General features: G+C 40.8%; 6 protein-coding genes across 8 annotated transcripts; 4 read left to right on the top strand and 2 right to left on the bottom strand.

Moving 5' to 3' along the window:
* Window positions 1-5,577: 5,577 nt before the first annotated feature.
* On the bottom strand, window positions 5,578-6,562 carry LOC141822766 (uncharacterized). Its single transcript, XM_074710095.1, has 2 exons — window positions 5,995-6,562; window positions 5,578-5,903 (listed from the first exon to the last, which is right to left on the bottom strand). Exons 1-2 carry the CDS (start codon window positions 6,404-6,406, stop codon window positions 5,578-5,580), a joined length of 738 nt encoding a protein of 245 aa, XP_074566196.1. The 5' UTR covers window positions 6,407-6,562.
* A 1,178-nt stretch (window positions 6,563-7,740) lies between these two features.
* Window positions 7,741-9,135, top strand: LOC141824984 (uncharacterized). Of its 3 annotated transcripts, none has more exons than XM_074712338.1 (2): window positions 7,741-7,825; window positions 8,247-9,135. In XM_074712338.1, exon 2 carries the CDS (start codon window positions 8,279-8,281, stop codon window positions 8,948-8,950), a length of 672 nt encoding a protein of 223 aa, XP_074568439.1. In that variant the 5' UTR covers window positions 7,741-7,825; window positions 8,247-8,278; the 3' UTR covers window positions 8,951-9,135. The 3 variants fall into 3 exon arrangements, with proteins under 3 accessions (XP_074568439.1, XP_074568441.1, XP_074568440.1); XM_074712340.1 differs by lacking the exon at window positions 7,741-7,825 and adding an exon at window positions 7,871-8,003; XM_074712339.1 differs by lacking the exon at window positions 7,741-7,825 and adding an exon at window positions 7,871-8,017.
* A 1,039-nt stretch (window positions 9,136-10,174) lies between these two features.
* On the top strand, window positions 10,175-12,223 carry LOC141825160 (protein DETOXIFICATION 29-like). Its single transcript, XM_074712546.1, has 8 exons — window positions 10,175-10,345; window positions 10,424-10,965; window positions 11,050-11,136; window positions 11,201-11,257; window positions 11,336-11,574; window positions 11,672-11,793; window positions 11,886-11,972; window positions 12,097-12,223. The coding sequence occupies exons 1-8, from the start codon at window positions 10,343-10,345 to the stop codon at window positions 12,157-12,159; spliced, it is 1,200 nt and encodes a 399-aa protein (XP_074568647.1). The 5' UTR covers window positions 10,175-10,342; the 3' UTR covers window positions 12,160-12,223.
* A 1,118-nt stretch (window positions 12,224-13,341) lies between these two features.
* On the top strand, window positions 13,342-14,123 carry LOC141825428 (putative calcium-binding protein CML41). The gene has a single exon (XM_074712811.1). The coding sequence runs from the start codon at window positions 13,360-13,362 to the stop codon at window positions 13,930-13,932; it is 573 nt and encodes a 190-aa protein (XP_074568912.1). The 5' UTR covers window positions 13,342-13,359; the 3' UTR covers window positions 13,933-14,123.
* Window positions 14,124-14,864: 741 nt separating this feature from the next.
* Window positions 14,865-16,890, bottom strand: LOC141823567 (putative 26S proteasome regulatory subunit p28). The gene is made up of 2 exons (XM_074710870.1): window positions 16,810-16,890; window positions 14,865-15,569 (listed from the first exon to the last, which is right to left on the bottom strand). Exons 1-2 carry the CDS (start codon window positions 16,888-16,890, stop codon window positions 14,865-14,867), a joined length of 786 nt encoding a protein of 261 aa, XP_074566971.1.
* A 1,703-nt stretch (window positions 16,891-18,593) lies between these two features.
* On the top strand, window positions 18,594-21,886 carry LOC141825279 (uncharacterized). The gene is made up of 12 exons (XM_074712667.1): window positions 18,594-18,606; window positions 18,687-18,808; window positions 19,040-19,109; window positions 19,342-19,425; window positions 19,520-19,636; window positions 19,788-20,192; window positions 20,300-20,697; window positions 20,788-20,887; window positions 20,977-21,036; window positions 21,115-21,201; window positions 21,309-21,437; window positions 21,572-21,886. Exons 2-12 carry the CDS (start codon window positions 18,690-18,692, stop codon window positions 21,884-21,886), a joined length of 1,884 nt encoding a protein of 627 aa, XP_074568768.1. The 5' UTR covers window positions 18,594-18,606; window positions 18,687-18,689.
* Window positions 21,887-21,995: the final 109 nt, after the last annotated feature.

Raw genomic sequence — 21,995 nt, 5'->3', positions numbered from 1 at the left:
AAACAAAAAAACAAAACAAAACAAAACAACTGCCAACATTTATAGCAAATTCAGATACAAACGGTAGCAAAGAAATCGGGCCAAGTATTAAGAACAATTTCATATGAAATTGTTTATTTTTGACATTAAGAACCAAAACCACTCATTTCTCAATTTAAAACGGCTACACAATTAAAGAAGAAGAAAACAAATCTACAATTGATATCTGAAATGATCAAGAAGTCAAAAATGAATAATTGCAATAGAATATGTTCGTTCTTTCCTCTTAGGACAAAAATCAAATTTGACTATGATAATGAAAAATAATGATCGATGACTATGCAAATTTTCCCCCAAATTAAGGACTTTTTCAGATATGACATCTTTCACTCTCAACGTGCCAAAATTTTACAATCACCACCAAGAAATTTGCATTTAAAATGCTAAAAATAAGTTGAATAAAAACTTAAAAATCTGAAGCTGTGAGGGAAAAGCAACAAGGGGAACGAGACAAGAAAATCTTGCAATTTGGTCTCACATGGTGAGGAGACATATCTTACTTTTATCCATTTCCATTCGCCCCTATTGCCCAACAGTGAAAATTAAAGTCCAGACCAGGCAAATAACCATTGCAGTACATGGACTGACATGGTAAAAGAAAGAAAACAAAGTACATAAAAAAAAAAGAAAAGTAAAAGCTCATTCCATTCAAGCTTTTCTGCAGCAACGCAGGAGCTTAGTAATAAAGGGGTTAAATGCTAGTTCTGGCTTTCACGATGGAATGAAACACAAGATCCAAACAAAATCCAAGCAATATACCAAAAAAAGTGGGCAAAGGCCTTGAAGGAAAGCCAAGTAAAGAGCTTCTTGACAGCAACTATACAAGCTTAATTCGATATAGAACAGTAGAGAGAGAGAGAGAGAGAGAGAGAGAGACAGAGGACCTGCATGCAGCTACCTCACATGACATTCCAACTTTCTTTCTGTTCCTTATTAAAGCTCCCATTTAATTCTTCCACCCTTTCTCTCTGCACCCATCCTGCTCAAAATCTGATGTCTCCCAGTGCTTTTACATCGCTAACACAATTTGTCACTGTGCTCGAGAGGTCAACATCCGAAGATTGTTTACTACTGTGTGTGCAGATTAAGACAAGAGTTTCTACATCATTATAAAAGCCATAGACATCATATTAATCTTAGTCATTTTCCCTTTTCTTTTGTCACGTGGCTTTAGGTGTGAAGCAGGCCTCCAACGCAACAGCAAGCACAAATAGTGGAATGGTAAAGTCCAGTAGATGGAACAAGTTAATTGGTGATTAACAAGAACGACAAGCCTAAAAGCCTGACAGCATATTGTGTGGGTGGGGGAATAAAACTAGAGTGAAGGATCTCTTCGCATAAAATAATATGAAGTCTTTAATTCCCCTTAAATTCGCTTAGATCTAAAGGGTCACTGCTGCTACATTCCCACCTATTGTGTCCTCCGGAGAGAGCTATGGGAAGAAAGAAGCTAAGAAAGCGATCAATCAATGCAAAAGAGCCTCTTCAGAGCTATGCTGCAATTCTTTAGAAAAAAACAATTAACTAATTTGCTTGCTCTTTTTCACTTTTTTTTTTCTTCTTTACCTTATCTACATGTATAACGAATATAGATTGCAGATTAAATTAGAACACTACCAAGGTTATAAACATGTGCAAACTAATTTTGTCCAAATATGCTCTGTTCTTCAGGAAGCAGTGATTGAATTCAGATGAAATAGAGTTGAGTTTCCTTTTTCCCCCCAAGAATTGCATAGAAAGAATCAGTGGAGAACAAGCATGGATTCTTCTGGACCGACTTAAACAATCAGTTTGACTAGTTCACCCTTCAATTATAACAGTTATTATTCTTCACTCATTAAACGACGACTTCCATTTGTTTAAAAAAAATGGAGTCATTGAGCGTTCCAAAACGTTTAGCATTTGATTGACAACATGCTTTCAGATCATTTCGTGCATGCATGAGACTGGAGAGGACAAGAATACGGTCATTCCATGCGAGCCTTTTCTTTTTCCGGACATTGAATTGGATTGGACTCCACTGAGGCACAAACTTTATGATTGATGGGTTAATGGAGATGGATTGACCTCGATGTGAGATGCCAAAATATAAAAGACACAAGAGATGATCTACCTTTCATGTCCATTCTCATAGACTGATATGTGATGGGCCCTCTAATTGTTGGGTCCTGATTCGAGCTAGGCATGATGTAGGCGTAAAGCAAACTCAAGTAAACCTTTTCTCCTTGAGATTAATCAAACAAGTGTTAGGGCTTCTACATGTAGAAAGGTCAACTCTAATATGAAAGCACATGATAGACAATGGCTGGTAATGAAGGAGCGAAAATGCCGACGAGGTGAAATGAACCATTTGTTTGCATCATTGAACTTACAATTGTTCGTTTCCAATGCAATTTAGTATTGTGTGACTTTTACTTGAGAAATAGTTGCATATTTCTTATCACACGAATAATGAGTAGAGAGCAAAATTAACAGGCCCACCAAATCTAACGCAAACAGAACAACTGCATTGACTTGTATTTAGTGGCCCACAAACTCACATTTTGGGTCACTACTCATTTTCTTCCGGTTTCCTATCTTCCTATCTAGATCCTCTTCTCTTTCTGACCTTTTCCTCTAATTAATTATGTATACTACATCAGACAATGTTAAAGCATACTAAGGAGACTTCCACTTTAAAAGATATCCAAATTAATTTTCACTAAGTACAGAAATTGAAGAATCGAGACTTGGTTGATCTTGTTGTGAATATATTAGACAAAAAGCTCTTTGATGTCTGTGGTTTCTCTTCGTTTTAAGACCAACACAATTTTTTGTGAATCAACTCTGTGGTTTCTCTTCATTCTCTTTTATCAGTCAGTCTATCACCATGCTTAACTGTAAAGTCACTCATTTATCCAATATCCATAGAGAGAGAGAGAGAGAGAGAGAGAGAGAGAGAGAGAGAGAGAGAGTCATTCATAATTAAGAACCTGCTCCTCTGCCATTGTGCATCACAACAAAGATAGCAAACTTGCAAACGGCCAATTTCTAGTATTCTAAAACCCAGAAAAGAAGAACTAACAAATTCAATGAAGTTTAAAAACACTGAAACAAACCCAATACCAAGACTTCCATACCCATGAATAGTGAAATAGCTAATCTACAAACCAAATTGACGAGTAAATGACACCATCTTGAACCAAATTTCTGCCACATAATGCAAATCCAAGAACCCTCCAACATTTTGAAAAGTACCCTATACATGAGGAAGCTGAAGATCGATTCTAAGAAACTGAAAATTTTAGACAGAGAACAAGTCATAGAGTTTGATTTGTTGTCAGTATGGAGGAAAATGGTTATGGGAGTAAAAGTTGATATAGCAAACTGTGATGGTACACTCAACCCAAATGTATCTTGTAGGTTAGTTAGGTATAGTATGAGTAATTACTTTGAGTGGTTTAGGTTTGCGAAGAAGGAATTAAACTAGTAACGTCTGCAAAGACATATTGGCATATTGTCACAAGAAACTAGTCATCTTCATGAATTCCAACCTTAATTAGTTGCTAGTAACCTATTCGTTCAACCACTGAAATCCCAACAAGCAGCGCCTCAATGTGTCACTATTGCACTAATAGAAATGGCTATCGCCTCTCGTTATCCTCATAGTACACTCCCCTCCCCTTAGAATAGACTCTTGGGATAGCTATTCATTTAATGAATCTGATTCGGGAGGTGAATGGCTAAATATTTTTCACTCCTTTAGGCTGAGTTTGCTACGGTAGAGTAGAAACACCAACATGTTGCTTATACAGCCATCAGTGACGTAACAGGCACCATCACTCCTTTGCCACCAATTAAAGAGCTCCTGAAATAATAACCATAATCTCCATATCATGGGTAACAAGTGTTTTGATAGACACCATAATCAGTCTGTCAGTCTGTGCTCGGCCATTAGTTGGACTGTTTGTTAACGTCCTTATTACTATCCCTAGGCACGCTACTTCGATGCACAAACTGTTTCTGGTGAGTGCGGTTTAATCTGACCTCTTGGTATGGCTCTTCACTTCCACCTACAAACAATGAGAAGTGATAACGCTAGAAAAAAGGGGAAAAAACCAAGCAAACAGCACCGACCGTTCGTCTGCTTATGACAGGATTGGGGTCTTTCAGCGCCCCTCCTGTCCGTAAACTGGACGAAGCCACCCACCGGTCCTTCGTCACCGTCTCTTTGACCGACCCGCACTTCTCGAAGTGCCGCTTTCAACGTCTCCGCTCTCATGTCCGAGGAGATTCCGCCGACGAACAGCTAGCTTCACCCCATTTTCGAACTCTGCAGCATCAGAAATCGAGAACTTGGATGGAGGACCATCGGCGTTCGGAAGTGGCGGCGTGGAGTACGAGAATTTTGGTTTCAACTATGACGACGAGGAGGGATTGAATTTTTAGAATGCAGCAGTCATTTCGGAAACGACAGTGGTGGATCTACCATTCCAAAATATCCAGAGAATCGATACGACTTTAAAATTTTCTCTTACAATATTTTAATAAATTAATTTATCATAAACTGTACAAACTTTAAATATGTCAAATTTTGATTAATGAAGAACTGTAGATCCAAGCAAGCTACAATTATATTGTCTCTAACAACTCATATTGCATGCCTAACAAATAAAGTTGCTAATGTCGATTACAAATAATCGAAATTTATTTATTTTCTCTTAATTGTTTGTTTGGTACACAATATCCTCCCTGCGATCTCCGTCACTATTCCCTTCCGAAGCGTTGCTGGCTGTCGCTTGGTGATTTGTCTTGATCACCGTATCAAAGTCCAAATATTGTGGGCCTTAATTCAAGTAGCAACCCATCTTAAACCATATGGACTGTGCTTGCTCCGATGGGCAAGCCAACTAATTGAACCGAATAACTCCATTAATATGCTCTCACCGTCTCATCTAATAAATGTAGGCACATGGTTTGATGGAACCCTGGACCATCGTTGCATCTCCAAATTGCTCTCTCTCCGCCACCACGCCATTATATTCATTCATTCATTAACGTAACAGCATATAAGAAAAATATATGTGTACGTGTTCCTCCTCTCTCTAATTATTTGGAATTTGTTCCTGTAGATTCAATCTTCAATCAGATTCTGATCAACATTATTCGGCAATTCATTCTCTAGTGATCATCAGTCATTCACTTATTGCATTTTGCCACAACCTTAAAATTAATTCATTGTTCGGTTGGGTTGAGATAATTAATTATACCTCTAGGCTTTAGCTTAATATATGTAATCAATCTCTAAACTCAGAATACAGTAAACAATATCTTTGATAATAAACTTACACACGTCAATGTTGTTGCATACATACTATGAAACTATTGTATAGAATTCATTAAACAGAGGCAAAAAGAAACCTGAGATGGAATAAGGATTTTGTCTTTTCTTTTGGCGTTATATTCAGACCAGAGATTGTATCCAGAAAAGGACAGATATGTGCTGTAATTAAGCAGCTAATCCCACAATTAGAAATGGATATTTTATTTACAAGTTAATTACAGTGAATCTAGAACATCAACTAGAAGTTCTTCTCTGATCTCCTCAAAGATGATCTGCTCAATCTCAATTCCAACCTCTTTTTCTTCAACTTGGAACTGCGTCCATTCTCTCCTGGATTTGGACAAATCTGAAGCTATCAAATGTGGTAAATTGTCCCATGACAGAACTCCCACCTCAATTAAGCTTCCTCTGCTCTCCGCAAAGTGGTGTGGCTCAAAGCAGCACCTCCTCCTGGTTTTTTGTGGATCCATGCAGGCCCATGGAGATTCACTTCTCTCAGTTAGCGAGTCAAAATTTGAACTCGACGACACCTCTTCCTCCGCTGTGGCAACAGAATGCCAACATTGTGAAAAAGATTAAATTTTGTTAAGATTTAAGAGGTAAGTTAACAGAAAATTTGGTAAAAAGAGGACCTTGTAGCTCAAGAACTGATACAGGGCTAAGCACCTCCTTGTCCAGATCTTCCTCTTCAGTACCACCGGAAGTAGATAGCCTGTGAAATTCAACAGCCCTGTTGTTGTCTTTGATTGGCCATCTCCAGGCTTTTCTTATCAGCTTACTGTAGGCAAATTTGTTGAGCAGGCATCTGAGAAGTCGTCCTCCCCTGTTCTTCCTCCAGCCATAGATGCCAAATATTCTTAGCTTCCTGCAACTGCAAGAACTACTTCCAGGCCAACAAATGGATGTGACAGTGGCTTCCATTGCTCTGCTGTCGGAGTAGCCATGCTCCAACAGGTAGACATCGAGCAGAAATGGCTCTTGTTGCTCCTCCAGAAGCTCGAAAAGCCTTCGGACAGGGTGCATTGGGTTGGGAACAGAAGCCATGTTGCTGGTAAGTTGTCAAACAAAGACATGATTTGTGCTCATTGAAATTATGATTTGATGCAGGGATTGAAGAGGATGAAACGAGACATACTAACATAGAGCGAACGAGAAGCGAAGGTGGGCAAGAGAGAGTTTAGACAAGGAGGGAGGTGTGCCCACTTTATTGTTTGGTAGTAAGAGCAAGCATGTGTGCGATGAGACAACATTTGGGGGCCAGTATAAACAGATTGAATTGATTTTGTTGGTGGGATTTGAATTTATTGCTACCGGCGAGCTTGAGCTTGGCCTCTACTTCTGCAATTTCGCACAATGATGATCTGATCGAGATATTAGAAGAACACTACTTAGGAACGATACGGAGGTATATGTTATAGCTAAGGTTTAGAAATTTCCGTGGAGTTGACCTTGTAAAAGTGCCTGGCAATGGGTTTGCCATAATTGGCAATCTTGTATTAAATTCTTCAGCTTTTACATTTTGTTTTCTTCATTTATATGCTCTATACTACATCCATTGTTCTATTTGACAATTTAGTCTCTAGATATTGATACATTTATGTGAATTTCTTGTTGTACTCGTTCAAAGTGTTGTAGACTTTAATCAATTTTTAGAATTTACATATAAATTCTCTACTCTACAGTTTGCAGATAGCAGCCACCTTATCCAATGTCCAGAAAGTAAAATTTATAAAAAAATACGTTATTATTTAAAATAGAAATAATCAAGTTAAAATTTTTTAACAGTAACGTTATCTAAGTCGGGAGATGGAATGAATCAATAAAGTAACCACGGCAAATTAATTTCGATCGGCTAGATAGTCAGGTTTTCTTCAAGTCTGTATTTGAAGAAAAATAAAATTTGTCACTTCAACATTCAACAGTTTCATATGATTTTATGATTATCTGAAATTAAATCAAGAAATTTTAATTTCATCATAATCAACTCAACTAGGACATTAAAGTTACTTCAGCGATTCTATTCTTCCTTTATCACTCGTATGTATTAATCAAAAGTTCAAAGATAAAGAAACCTTCGGTTATGTAAGAGGAGGCTAAACTCATATTTATACTCGTGTTTCTTTTAAGTTTTTTTTTAACCTTGTATTTCTATTTCTTTTATACTTGCGATGGAATAACAGAGAATTATAATTAATTAATGGCTATTTATTTCTTCGTCATTATTTTGGACGGAAACGAATGAGAAAGAATGTTTTTTTTTTTTTTGCTTTTTCAATTCTTTTCTCTCTCTTTCCTAATTTCCTTGAAATAAATTCAGACAAGGTTTGGGAGCCCAACTTGAGATTTTGAGTCCAATAATTGTTGACACGTGTTAGACAATTGTCTCGCCGGGTTTTCTTCCACCCTTTTCCAGATCGATCGCATTTGTCCCAAGGCTCGAAGTTGTTCCTTCTGATCGATCGGGTACTAATTCTCTTCTTGATCTTTCATTACTCGCTTAAGATTTCATCTTTCCTCTTTTTTCTTTGATCTCGTTGGATAAAGATTCCCTTTTCCACGGTTATACATCGTCTTCGAACCCTAGATTCGTAGAAAGACCTTTCCTTCTGTTTATTTTCACTGCATTTTCATACGCTTGAAGGTTTTTTTCTCATTGTGAGTTCGTTGTTCATGTTTAAAATTCATCACGTTTTTTTTTTTACCATCTGGTGTGCGTGATTTGTCGAGCAAATCTGCTTGAGTTTGTCCATTACATAGATTTGGCTTCTACATTTTCCTATATTGTCCAAAAAATTAATTTTGTAGGGTTGATTCTATTAGATTTTAAACCTGGTTTGTCCTTGCGTATACATACATGCAATCTGACTTTTTATGTTTCTACCAGATTTTCCAAGTTGTGATCTTGCAACTTTATAAATGGCGAGTGGTTCCGGCAGAGGTCCGCAGAGCTCTTCCTTAGGTGGAAGTGGTAGCAACAATGACGCAGGTAGCTTCGATTGCAACATCTGCTTTGAACTCGCCCAAGACCCGGTAGTCACCCTTTGCGGTCACCTCTTCTGCTGGCCCTGCCTTTACAAATGGCTTCATGGCCATGCCCAATCCTCCGAGTGCCCCGTGTGCAAGGCCATTGTTGAAGAAGATAAATTAGTCCCTCTATATGGCCGGGGAAAGACCTCATCTGACCCACGGTCTCGAACCATGCCTGATATGAATATTCCCAATCGCCCAGCTGGCCAGCGGCCGGAAACAGCACCACCGCCGGAACCAAACCATTTCCACCACGCAAACCCATGGTTCATGGGAGGGGCTCCCGTGGCTAACACGAGGTTGGGGAATTTCACATTCTCTGCTGCCATTGGTGGTTTGTTCCCACTTCTGAGCTTTCAAGTTCATGGATTCCCTGATGCAACTGCCTATGGTCCTGGCATCGGGTTCCCGTATGGATATGGACACGGCCATGCGTTTCATGGTGGGCATGCGCATGGGTTCCCGCGACAAGCGCATTATGGACAACAAGCTGATGTCTACCTGAAGGCATTGTTGTTTCTTGTTGGTGCCCTGGTAATTGCTAGCCTCATTTGGTTTTAGGCTGCAAGCAATCCTTACATTTTCATGCTTTGCATTTAAACCTTAGAAGGTTTACGTGCAGATTTAAGTTTTTTTTGTGTTCGGTTATTTCAGACACTGATTTGTCGATGAAGTGCCTTGAGCAATGCTTTGAAATGCTTCAGCTGTTAATATGTAATGCCTGAGATAACAGTAGTTGTGATTTATACGTGAGATTTTGTTGTTGCTCTAATTTCAGTCAGTCATTCAGATACTATAAAATGTAACATATTTGCATTGCTTAGGATTGTGGCAAATCACAGAGGAAACGTTCATATATCAATTAGACACTAGCATATGCAGTTGAGCTAGTAGTGATGCTGTTGATCATTGTTCTAAGATTAGAATCTAGTAACAAGTTGCCCCTTTGGAATTAATTCAGATAGTTTTTCTTTGTGTATCAAAATTATTTGTGTGTGTGTGTGTGTTTAGTCGTTTGTTTTTTATACTACATTTCATGTTATGGTAACTAGAATGCTAGAATTTATGGCTACCTACCTGACTACAGAATTATGTTGCGTGAAAGTAATCAAAAGAGAAAGAGTGAAATAAGAATTAAACAAACTTTTCTGAAAGCAAGTTCAAATCAAGTACGTTTAACTTTCACCTTGTATTTCTAATTGGTTTAGGATTATTTTATTCACTCTGGCTGAAAGAGGAGGAAGCCGGTTACGTGCATGGAACTTGTTTTTTTACTTCTCAAATTAGAGGAAGTTTATAATTTCTACACGGCAAGATAATTTTACAAAACAATTTGCGATCTGAAGAGAAATCATAAATAAAAAACCTAAGCCATAAGTTGTTTCAAGATGCATAAACAGCATCCTTCATCAGCCATTTTTCATGTAAATTTTTTCCTGCGTTAGATGATTAATTGCGCAATACAATTCAGAAATATATATATATATATATGCCGTGTGCTAAGATGAGATAAGTGCGAATAGTTTGTTATTCCATCTATTATTGTTATCTTGGCCATCCGGGAGATGAACACTTCAACGTGTCACGTCCTGGAAGGGACACACAGCTGAACGACTGCATGATCAACAGCTGAACGACTGCATGATCAACAGCAGGCAAGCTCACAAATGAACGTCAATGGATCACCGCAAACTTACCTCATGGCTTCAATTTACAAAATTGACTGATTCTATTGAATGAATGAACTGAAGAATCATGGTGGAGAGACTGCTTTCCCAGATCTGTGAAGAGTCGAAACAGACATGGCGCTTAGCAGGGGCCGCAATCCTCACCGGTCTGTTCCAGTTCTCCATTGCTCTGGTCACCGCCGCCTTCGTCGGCCATTTGGGAGCCCTCCAACTCTCCGCTATCTCCGTCGCTCAAGGCGTCATCGCCGGCTTCGCCTACGGAGTCATGGTGATTCCTTGCTCATCTCCCCTTCTTCTACTTCTTCCTCACTTTCTTTTCGTTAACTTCTCTGCAAAACTACTTTAGCTTGGCATGGGAAGTGCCTTGGAGACCCTCTGCGGCCAAGCCGCAGGTGCTGGCCAACTCCAAATGCTAGGAATCTACATGCAACGCTCATGGGTCATCTCCTTAGCCACCGCCACACTTCTCACACCACTCTACCTCTTCTCCGCTCCCATCTTGAAGCTGCTTCGCCAGTCTCAGAACGTATCCCATGTAGCAGGCAAATACTGCAGATGGATTCTACCGCAATTATTCGCTTTCGCCGTCAATTTCCCCCTCCAAAAGTTCTTTCAGTCGCAGAGCAAGGTCTGGGTCATAACCGCCATCTCCGGAGCTGTTCTCGGATTGCACGCTCTGCTAAATTGGGTCTTCGTCGTCAAGCTCGGCTATGGACTGCTGGGAGCAGCCATGGTGGAGAACGTCTCATGGTGGCTTATAGACTTGGCACAGATCGTCTATTTAGTCTCCGGTTTCTTTCCTGAAGCATGGAGAGGGTTTTCCACGCTGGCATTCAGAAACCTGGGTGCATTTGTGAAGCTTTCTCTCGCGTCTGCCATCATGTTATGGTAATCTGTACATTACTGAAATATATAAGTTCATGGTCGATAGGTAAAACTATAATCTTTTCTTCTTCTTCTTGTAAAATTCAGTATGGAGTTGTGGTACTACACTGCAATAATCATTTTAGTAGGTTGCTTGAAGAATCCGGAAATCACAATCGCTGCCATTTCAATTTGGTTAGTAATGACTGAACTGTTTTGAATTGAAGTTTAGAATCTGATGTGTTCCTAACATTGGCAGCATGAACTATGCAACATGGGCATTGATGATTGCTCTCGGCTTCAACGCAGCAGTAAGGTAGGGAGATAGTGCACTTGGAAGCTTGTCCAGGAACTTAATTGTGGCTGACGAATACATCTCTTTTGCTTTAATCAGCGTTCGAGTATCGAATGAACTCGGTGCTAATTGTCCCAGAGCAGCCAAGTTTTCTGTGATCATTGCTGTTTCTACATCCGCCCTCCTTGGACTCCTTTTCACGGCGACGACTCTCATCTTTAGGAAGCAACTGCCCAGACTGTTCACAGATGATCCTGAGGTGATCAGAAAAACAACAAAGCTAGGGTATCTTCTCAGTGCCACAATTGCCTTGAACAGCATGCAGCCTGTTCTCTCAGGTATCGATCGACGACGTATCATGCTACTTCGTTTTCGAACTATGGGAAAAAACCAAAAAAGCAAAACAAGAGCATGAAAGATCACGATGATTTGCAGGAGTTGCGATAGGAGCAGGCTGGCAAAGCTCAGTTGCCTTTATAAACACAGCATGCTACTACCTCTTTGGATTGCCCATCGGAGCTGTTCTTGGGTTCAAGCTTTTTAAGCTCAACGAAATAGTAAGTCAAGCAATTAAGATGTGATTTTAGTGCCAATTATACACAGTAAATTCAAATATCATACAGATAATTTGTGCGCCATCGTCGTCCAGGGAATTTGGACTGGGATGTTGATTGGAACGCTAGCACAGACGGTTGTTCTCGTAGTGATCATATGGAGAACCAAATGGCAGAAAGAGGTAAATTATTTGGTGATCATCTTCTAGGACACACTAAAAACATGCTTCGGGCATGCAGATTCGTTCCTGTTTATTTTGGGATTTGTCGAGTTAGATTTGAAATATAAATTTAATTATCTTGCAGGCCTTGCAAGCAGAAGAGCGAGTGAGAACATGGGGAGGACGAATTGGGCCGCCATCTCGATAGAACTAGCTAGTAAAACGTAAACAAGTTTATTTGAGGATTTAATTTCCTAGTAAACAAACGAGGCTAAGAATTGACAATTAAATATTGAGATAGATTTGTCATTTGTCTTCTTCTTCTTCTTATTATTATTAGTATTAATTGAACGTGGGCAACTAGTTTGATTTTAGTTATCGTGTTTGTTCCTTAATGTGGTTCGAGAAGAGAACAGAAAGGATTTGAGCACATAATTAACCTAGCTCCTATGATGGTATATATAGCACGTTAATGGCTGATAACACACTGAACTCCATTTTTATAGTTGTGGCAATATACAAATATAATGGTATATAATGGAAGAAGGCTCGTTCACAGTCGCAAAATTGGATTTGGTCCCACTAGTTTTTAGTAGGAGATGGATCCTGTGATTGCAAAAAGGACCTTAATTTCAAAGCACTAGCTAGTTTACATGCTTGAATTAATGTTTACAACATCCACCAGATTAATCTTCTGTTTGCTAATAGAAACATGTACAAATGGAAAATTCATCGGTTCTAGATTAGTGATTCAATTGACTTGTTATCTCTGTGACATAGTTGAGTTGGTTATGATGAAGCACAATTGTTGAAGTGAGCAAGGATCGAATCTCGGCATCATGTTAAATTAATAGATTCTATCTTTCTCAATGATTCAATTGACTTGTCCCGTTAAGTTGTTAGAACGCCTATTTATATATATACTTTATTTCTACTTTATCATCCTCTCCACTCCTTTCATCACATCAACTCCTAGGAAATCTCCATCTCAACTTTAAATTAAAGTACGCACAGCTACTTCTCGTCTTGTTGTTTTCTCCAGAACCCAATAAAGAGGGAGAAGAAACCTTCATGAACCTTACAAGCACCTCTACCAATGACCGTTCTCATTAAAAAAAAAAAACTAGCTAGCAGCATCGGTTCCCCGCCAGAGTCCAATGCCAAATTAAAGGATCAATTCTATCTTCTAAAGCTATTCATATCTCCATCTCGATCGAGCCATGTCGACCGAGAGGATACCTACTTTGGTACGTAGTCTTCTAAGAAACCACCGGGAAGTTTCCTAACATATAATTCAGCCAACGTGACTTGTGCCACCACACAATTTCTACGCAACTCTCCTTTTCTACATCTTTTCTTCCATATTTATAGTTGCCGACTGATAGCTACTTCATCTCATGTTCAGTCTATGGCCGGTTTGGTAATGTCCAAAGCATCAAAATGGTTCTCCCTCAAGAGATCCAAGCTCAATCTATTCGTCCCTCACCGCCATGATGACGACTCATCCTCCCCGATTGCCGTTCCTTGTTCACCGTCGAGTAGCAGAGATAGGGCGAGTGAATTATGGGAGGTCTTCAAACATTTTGATCAAGATAGGGATGGCAGGATTTCCTGTGCTGAACTGAGGGCCTCCTTTGGGCTGCTTGGGGAGGAGATGCCGGCGGCGGCAGCTCAAGCTGTCATTGCCGACTTGGACTCTGACGGCGACCAACTTTTGGACTTCGAGGACTTTGTGAGATTGTTGGAGAGGGAGGGAGGGAAGGTGGAGGGAGAAGAGGACGAGGAACTTAAGAAGGTGTTTGAGATGTTTGAGGTGGTCAAGGGGTCAGGAAGAATCACTCCGAGGGGGTTGCAAAGAATGCTGAGTCGTCTCGGCGACAAGAGGTCAGTAGAGGAGTGCAAAACCATGATAGGAGCATATGACCTTGATGGAGATGGCGAGCTCGATTTCCACGAGTTCCATCAGATGATGAATTTATAAGGATAACAATCTGGTAAGTTGATACGTGTATGCATGTCAACAAGTAGCAAACTGTATCAAGGTGTAGGTTTGTCGATGAATCACTAGCTCTTAGTGTCACGTATGTTGGTTTGATTCGTTTGTTATGCGTTGCAAATCCTTAATGTCTGTGTGATGTTTTCCAAACTTGAAAAAAAAACTCTAGTTGTTGATACCAGGCTACTTCGATCTCTCTTGTTTGGGTCCATGCTAGATGATTATATTGTGCAGTAATAACACACTTCGGAGAATAAAACTTTCGAATATTAGATGATAAAATCCCAGAAACAATCGAAGAAAAAAGGGAAAATTTTCCACAAAAGAAATGTCTCAGTGATTATTTGAATCACTTGATATCTGATAACAACAGCCCTGTATTGGGAGGGTCAAGTTACAATGAGATAGCTTGCTTGCGAAAACTATTCGATTTGTCAACTTACAATGGATTGGACCTGTGTAGGACGGACGGCTGGCTTGGAGTCATGGGCCAGTCATACCGGGCCGGACCAGACCGACCCGGCCCAATACTGTAAAAAAAGGGTTCCATCCTGCCTAGGTGTGCGTGTCTCAACCAAGCCGTTAGTTTCAACTAAAATAAGGCTGACCAAGAATCTTTCTTTGTCCGACTAAACCTTGTCACTCCCCCATCATTTAGGCTGCGTTTGGAAACGGAGACAGAGACGTAAATACAGAGACAATTTGGTTTTTTTGTCTCTGTCCCCGTTTGTTTTTAGGAGACAGAGACAAAAAATCGATTTGTGTCTCTGTCTCTGTCGCCAATCCAGTAAATTTCTTGTCCACGTGAAAAACGGAGACAGCGCGCGTTAACGCGGAGACAGAAGAAGAAAATTCCGTGTTACCCACAAAACCCTCGGCTACCCTCACGCGGCGCACCTTCGCACCCTCCGCCTTCCTCAAGCTTCCTTCCCCAGCTTCGCGTTCGCCCTCGCCAGCGACAGCGCCGTCTCACCCCGCCGCGTCGCGAGGCGGCACTCGGCGCCGGCGAGGATCAGCGCCTCGCATGACCCCCCGTGGCCTTCCCTCGCGGCCAGCATCAGCGGCGTGTAGCCCTCTCCGTCGAGGGCGTTCACGTCCGACCCCCGCCGCTTGGTCAGGAGCCGCACCGCTGCCATGTCACCTCGACGAGCGGCGAAGTGCAGGGCGTGGAAGTGTCCAGTTTCGCCACGTTCCAGTGTGAACTCGAGCAACACCTGCTCGAATAGTTCACGATTCTCCTTCGACTGCAGGAGGTCTATCGTGGTCTCACCATCTTTATTCTGGAGATTCATGTCGGCGCCGGCGAAGACCAAGCGGCGGCAAGCTTCCACATGGCCTTCTTTGACCGTTATCATAACAGGGGAGTAGCCGATGCCGTCTTGTTCGTCAATGTCGATCCCCGGCCGTCTCAATAGCACCTCCAAGGATGTGACGTCCCCGTGATGGGCGGCGAACGTGATCGACGAGAAGATGGCAGGATTACTCGATCGAGGGACGGCCCGGATCACCCCGAGTATGGCGTCTCGGAAGCCGATGCTCCAATTGCTCGAAGCAGCAGCGGAGGTAGCAGAATCGTCGGAGAAGCTCCGCAATCCAAGATCGGCGCCGGCCGATACGAGGATCTTGTAGCGGAGGAAGATCAGACGAAGGAGAGAATAGGATTATTTTTTGTCCGTAACATAAGGGTAATGTAGTCTTTTTAAGTCCGTGATTCTGTTTTCGTATTTTGTGTTACCAAACAGGAGACAGATACAATTAATATTCTGTTTCTGTCTCTACTGTCTTCTGTATTTTTGTATTTCTGTCACTGTCTCTTGTGTCTCTCAAACCAAACGCAACCTTATTTTTATCGGACTCTTCTTCTTTGCAACTCCAAAGGCAAAATTTTAAAAATGGAACCGCCTGGTTCACAACCCACCCGTGAACCGGAGAATGAGATCGATCGAGTGGTAAATCCCTCAAAGGAATAGAAGACGTGCAAGCCATGCATGCCGTTCACCAGTACAATATATAAGAGGAATTGGCATCTAGTATGGTGACTCTTGTGACTGTACCTTCTTTTTCAGCCAAACCCATTCCGCATTTATATTCTTGTCTAATTCTGCTTGGAAACTTCCCTTGTCTTATTGCCAAGGTACTACTGCTATTATCATCATCATCATCATCCTACGCTAATAATTTAAATCCACAAATACAAAACCAAACCAACCAATGGATTATTATGATCTTTCTAAAAAATATATTTAAAAAGTAGGATGGAATATTTGTTTGCTTTCTTTTCGCTTTCACTTGCTCTGCTTTCTCATCAATCTGGCACGCTTCCCTCTGCAACTTCTTTTGTTGCACGCCCAAGGCTAAAGCCAAGCAGAGCGACTCCCTCCTCAGATCAGGCTCAACTCACCTACATCACTCTTCACTCTCTTCTTTTTTCTTCTTCTTCTTCTTCTTTTTTTTTTTTTTTATTTTGTTTTAATAACTTTTTTCCGTCTTTTACTAAAGCTTTTGTATCGGTAGGAGTGGGAGCAGGATTCGCTTTGTTAATGGTCAAACATTTATATTACTTTTAGGGTGTTACGGTCGTAAGGATACGGGTCCGGATCCGACCGAGAGACACGGCCGAGTCGAGTCAATCATCCGGGAGCAGTCGGCCGAAGCACTGGGGCCCGGATCCAGGTCCAGGGGTAACCGCCCGAGAGGTCTACATCCCAGCCCGATAGCCCGGTGCATCCGCCGAGGACACGAAGGACCCTACCGAGCCGATTCCCGGATAGCCCGACTGAGCAGTCTACCCGACTCGACCCAGGGAGTCGGGGCCGAATCGTACCTTCTGTCACTGACCACTCCCTTTCTTGTCCTACTGACCACTCCCGCTGACAAACATGCCGTTGGGTACGACCGCGCGCCGTTCAGACGTACTCCACTGTCAATAGTGTACTTCCTCATTAAAGACAGCACTCCTCTCAGGTACGGAGAGTACTTCCGCGGTAATGTTCACCTTGCCCTGCCCGTGGTACGGGCCGATTCTCCCTTATATAAGGCGAACCCCTGTGAAGGGGCCAGGTATGTTCACGGTTGCTAGCCACTTTCCATTCTCATTTGTCTCTCCTGCTGTCGCTGACTTAAGCATCGGAGTGGTCTCGCCGGCTCCGCCGGCCGTCCATCTCACGGTGTCTGTGATTGCAGGCCTCCGGCGATCGTCCATTAGCCTCCAACGTCTTCGCCGCACAGTGCCACTGAGGAAGTGTCGCACGCCCAGAAGAGGTTCTTGACAGGAACATAGGGCAAAGGCTATTTGTGAAAAATACTAAATAGTAGGCTTGAAATATCTAAGTCATTTTATTGAACCACTTAAGTAAAATTAAAACAGATAATTGTGCGAACTCTTCTTTTTGTAAATTAAAACAAGGTGGAAAAGAAACAAAAAATAGTAATTTTGCACCATAAGTTGATCCTGACAGGAATAGCCGAATAGTTAAACCTATCTAAATAGTTAATTACAAGCTACCATCTTTGCAATGCCAGCATTTTGCTTGCTGGTTTAAGTATATATAATCTGGATGAATACAGAAGAGAACATATTTTTCTCAAATAAATTATTCACATCAGTTCTTCAACGCTAGTATAGAATACTCTCGGCCACTAGCAATGGCATAGGTAGTTGAATGGTTGATTCACAGGAAGACTTTTGCCTGCTCGCACTAGAAAAGGCAATGCTTTTCCCTTTTCCCTTCGCCAGAGGAAGAAAAGGGGAGTGTGGGGCGGACCGCCTTGCTCACAAACTGACCTTTTTGCACAGGCATCAGAAAACTCCAAGACTATCTTCATCAATCTATTTAAAAAAGTGGGATTCTTTGACAAGCATTACGATGTTTGTAACAGAGGACAGCATACTCATCTTAAGCTTCTTTTGAGATAATTGGTCCAAAACAAGAGGAAAAACTCAATAGTAGTTTCATTTGATAACCTAGTGCCACTTTCCCTCTTCACTTTCATCCCTTTTGAGGCTTGCTTATTCATAGGTTTAACCTTTAATTAACATGCTTCTTTACATTCCCTGGGAAGAACACGTTTTGTCCTTTTTTGTTGAGAAACCTTGCTCAGAGGTCAGGGACCCTGAGTTCATTCTTGGTTCAAAAATCCATTTATATCAATAACGATTTTGAAGAAGAGTGGCAGCTTAATGAGGGCAAGGTCTTATATTCCAAAAGATTAATATGATACGGTGGAGCACGATCAACTTCTCTGTCAGGATTCCTGGAAGGAAAAAAAAATTGTGACAAGGACTTTGACGTTTATAGCGTTTGTATAACTTTCAAGAAAAGGTCCAACATTTACTTCTCGTATGGAAACAGAAAAGTTTTATTGCTCTTGATTGGTGTGTGTGTTTTGGGGGGCTTATAAACACAGTAACACACTGTACACACTTGGACTCTTCCTGTCTTAAGGCTTCAACCCTCCAACTCTTCTGTTTGATCGTTTGGTGTTGGTGCGCTGTGTTCCATTTGCGCAGTGGAGGAGTTGTTGTACTCAGTGGGAGCTGGAGTTTGTCTCAAAACCCATTTGGTCATAGTGTCACTGTCTCTGCTTCTTTTTCAGCTACCTTTTTGGGTGATTTCTCTTCTCCTAGCTCGGAAGGCATAGTTTGTTTTTGTCATTCAAGTTTGTTGCACTGTTCCAAATATAATGCACTTCGTTTATTTTTTTTCCTTTGTTAATACAAGTTTTGCCTTCTTTAATAGATCATGCTTATGGAATTTGAGGGGAAATTTGAGGTAAAACTGCAGGATGTGAAATGCCAAGGCCAGTTTTTGGAGAAAATGCTCTCTACCAGGATGCCTTTAGGGCACAAGTGCTTCGACAGGTACCTAATCCCCTCTGGAAAGCTTCTACTGCTGTTTAATTATCTCTTTTTATGCCCATTTCTATTGTTGCTTGAAGATCTCCATGGTTATTTGGGAAAGTGGGAAAGCTAATTCACTAAAAAAAAAGGTCCTTTCAAAATCTTAATGCCAGTGATGGAGGAACTGGCTGTAGTAGATTTGATATATTTTTTCCTTCCTAGAAATTTCATAATTTCCGGTCTCAACGACAGTGATTCCCAGAAGAAAAATGGAGAAGATGAACTGAACTCTATCACCGGAGCAACCCTTGATGCTAAAGAAGTAAGTATGCTGCTTAATTTATCTTTTTCAGTCTCTAGTAGTTTTTGAATTACAGGGATAGTTCAATCTCTTGTTGAATTCTCTTTTAATTAGATTTAGCTCTAGCTATGGCAGTATTTATGTTCATACCTTCATTATATGTGAAAACATAAGGTCCAGTTTTTCTTTCAGACTAGACTGCCATTGTTTTATGTTTAATTGAAACTTTAATGGGGGTTTCTTCGCATTGAAGGTTAACGGAAAGCCCAACGGTGAAAGCGGGTTCGAGGACAGCCCAACGCCCGGAGCTAAGGTCCAGAGCTCGTTAAAACAAGAGGTAGGACGCATTTTGATCTAGTACTGCTCAGTTAGCAAACGTACATGACGATTTACTGGTGAATTAACTTGATAATAATATTAATATGGTGCAGATTTTGCAACTCGAGGAACGATTACAGGATCAACACACAATGAGATATGCTCTTGAAAAAGCGCTGGGATATAGTTCTTCTGCAATTTGTTCTTCAAAGGAAACTTCATTGCCAAAGGTAGTCTTGTAGAGTATCTGAGTGGTTAATAAAGTTAAAACTAAGGAGTGGCATTCATATTTAGGTGAAATTTAACACGAGTAGATAAATGTTTATGCTTGTTTTATTAACTTCTCTCTGCTGGTATATCTTAAATTACTCATGTTATCAGCCAACAAAGGAACTTATAAGAGAGATAGCCATATTAGAGCTAGAGGTTATGCATATGGAGCAGTATCTGCTGTCACTTTACCGTAAAGCTTTCAATCAGCCAACAACTACACTGAGTTCCCAATCAGAGCTGCTTCATGAATCTGCAAAACATAAGATCTTGTCTACTAAAGGAAACTTAAGAGTTCAATTGAGTCAATCTGAAGTAACTCAGAAATGGAATGCCAGCTCAGTGAATGATGATTTTGAACTCAAGTGCCATGACAAGTTTCTTGATCCTGGTGTCTACTGCAGCCATTCTTCGCTTTCTCACCGTGCAATTTCTTCTGCTAGAATATCTCCTTCAGAAGATAGCCTAGCAAGAGCTCTTGACTCATTCCATTCTCAGCCTTTGCTCTTTCATGAGGCGAGCAGATTTCGTGTTTTGATTATAAACAAATTCTGATCAAAACTTTAGCAACTTCGTACTTTCTGTTCTAACTTTGCTTAATAATTAATTTCAATGAACAGGAGGAGGAACAAAATGATAATTCAGGGGTGATCAGCTTAGCTGAATACCTTGGCACTAGTATTGCCGATCATGCTGCAGGCACACCTAATAAACTCTCAGAAGACATGGTTAAATGCATGGCAGCAATATATTGCAAACTTGCTGATCCAGCTTTGATCTATCATGGCCTATCTTCCTCTCCGGCTTCGTCCTTCTCATCCATGAGTGCACTATCTCCTCGGTACTTGGGAGACGTGTGGAGTCCTGGCTGTAACACTTTAGATTCGCGATTGATTAATCCATTTCGAGTTGAAGGACTGAAAGAATTCAGTGGACCATACAATACTATGGTGGAGGTGCCCTTGATTTGTAGAGAGCGTCAGAGACTCGAGGATGTCAAAGACATGCTAAGCAACTACAAGTAGGTTACATTATTTCGAAAGCAAAACATGTTTCTATATTCTTATGATTTAATAATTTAGACTGGTATGAATTCTGAAATGCATGACAGGTTAATCCTTCATCGGCTAGAGACAGTCGATCTGAGTAAATTAGAAAATGATGAGAAGCTTGCCTTTTGGATAAACGTACACAATGCGATACTCATGCATGTAAATCATCTACCTACTTTTTTCTCCATCTACTCGCATCAGTGTATGAATATATTTCACCTTATGAATGTATGATTTTCCATGCTCAGGCACATATAGAATATGGAATTCCAGAGGGCAATGTGAAAAGGACTTCTTTACTCATCAAGGTATATAGACATTAAATAATTTAAAAGAGAGCATTTTTTTTTCTGAGGAAAACTAAAAGATGTTCTTGTTTATTTCAGACTATGTGCAATATTGGAGGTCGATCCTTGAATGCTGCCATGATACAAAGTTACATTCTTGGGTGCAAAACACACTACACAGGGCAGGTATTCAGACCAATTCTCCATTAATTCCTTCTTAGTCATTTAACTGTTCTATGTCCAAATTAAACTTTGGAACTATTGTGAGGCTTAACTACAGTCTCTTCTTGCAGTGGCTTAGGACATTGCTTTACCCAAGATTGAAGCAAAAGGCTAAAGACGCGTGGCAAGGCTACGCGATTGAGCAACCAGAAGCTCTTCTTCATTTCGCGCTTTGTTCCGGAAGCCATTCCGACCCTGCGGTAAACTTTTTAATCATATGCGTATTGATCATTAGCTACAGTATCTCTGCTCAATCGTTTTCATTCGTTATGTTGGTACAGTTTATTGCCATTTGTTCTACGAAATGATGCTGCATTGCAATTTTTATTGCCAGGTTCGTGTGTATACTTGCAATCGATTGTTCGAGCAGCTGGAGTCAGCAAAAGAAGAGTACATTCGCGCAACAGTTGGCATTTTGGAGGAACAAAAGATCATTCTGCCAAAGATCATAGATTCATATGCTAAAGACACAAAGTTAAGCTCCCAAAGATTGGTTGACTTGATCCAGTGTTACCTTCCTGAGAATCTCAGAATGGCAATGCAAAGATGCCTACAGAGCAAGTCCAAGAAGATAATTGAATGGATGCCTCACAACTTCAGTTTTAGGTATTTGCTTTCGAGAGACTTGGCATTTCCTCAGCTGAACTGAGAACAAGAATGACTTGAGGTGCCAGGGCAATAAGGCTCCATTTCTTTTATTTTATTTTATTTTTTTCTTTTCTTTTTTGTACAAGAAAAGGTTATCATTGTTGTACATT

The sequence above is a fragment of the Curcuma longa genome, chromosome 3 (genome assembly GCF_044706935.1).
Source record: "Curcuma longa cultivar G26 ecotype Majalengka, Jawa Barat chromosome 3, ITB_CL_G26_1.1, whole genome shotgun sequence".
Lineage (NCBI taxonomy): Eukaryota > Viridiplantae > Streptophyta > Magnoliopsida > Zingiberales > Zingiberaceae > Curcuma > Curcuma longa.
The sequence above is the reverse complement of the archived record's forward strand: the minus strand, read 5'-3'. Positions and strand labels throughout refer to the sequence as shown.

Excerpts from the sequence above, each read along its gene's own strand:
- LOC141824984 (XM_074712338.1), top strand. The coding sequence starts at position 8,279 with ATGGCGAGTGGTTCCGGCAGAGGTCCGCAGAGCTCTTCCTTAGGTGGA.
- LOC141825428 (XM_074712811.1), top strand. The coding sequence starts at position 13,360 with ATGGCCGGTTTGGTAATGTCCAAAGCATCAAAATGGTTCTCCCTCAAG.
- LOC141822766 (XM_074710095.1), bottom strand. The coding sequence starts at position 6,406 with ATGGCTTCTGTTCCCAACCCAATGCACCCTGTCCGAAGGCTTTTCGAG. Across the intron at positions 5,904-5,994 it reads ATCAGTTCTTGAGCTACAAG|CGGAGGAAGAGGTGTCGTCG; the intron begins GTCCTCTTTTTA and ends CTGTTGCCACAG.
- LOC141825279 (XM_074712667.1), top strand. The coding sequence starts at position 18,690 with ATGCTTATGGAATTTGAGGGGAAATTTGAGGTAAAACTGCAGGATGTG. Across the intron at positions 19,426-19,519 it reads AGAGCTCGTTAAAACAAGAG|ATTTTGCAACTCGAGGAACG; the intron begins GTAGGACGCATT and ends AATATGGTGCAG. Across the intron at positions 21,202-21,308 it reads AAACACACTACACAGGGCAG|TGGCTTAGGACATTGCTTTA; the intron begins GTATTCAGACCA and ends CTCTTCTTGCAG.
- LOC141825160 (XM_074712546.1), top strand. Across the intron at positions 11,137-11,200 it reads ATCGCTGCCATTTCAATTTG|CATGAACTATGCAACATGGG; the intron begins GTTAGTAATGAC and ends TAACATTGGCAG. Across the intron at positions 11,973-12,096 it reads GAACCAAATGGCAGAAAGAG|GCCTTGCAAGCAGAAGAGCG; the intron begins GTAAATTATTTG and ends ATTATCTTGCAG.
- LOC141823567 (XM_074710870.1), bottom strand. The coding sequence starts at position 16,890 with ATGAGGAAGTACACTATTGACAGTGGAGTACGTCTGAACGGCGCGCGG. Across the intron at positions 15,570-16,809 it reads CATGTTTGTCAGCGGGAGTG|ATCCTCGTATCGGCCGGCGC; the intron begins GTCAGTAGGACA and ends CTCCGCTACAAG.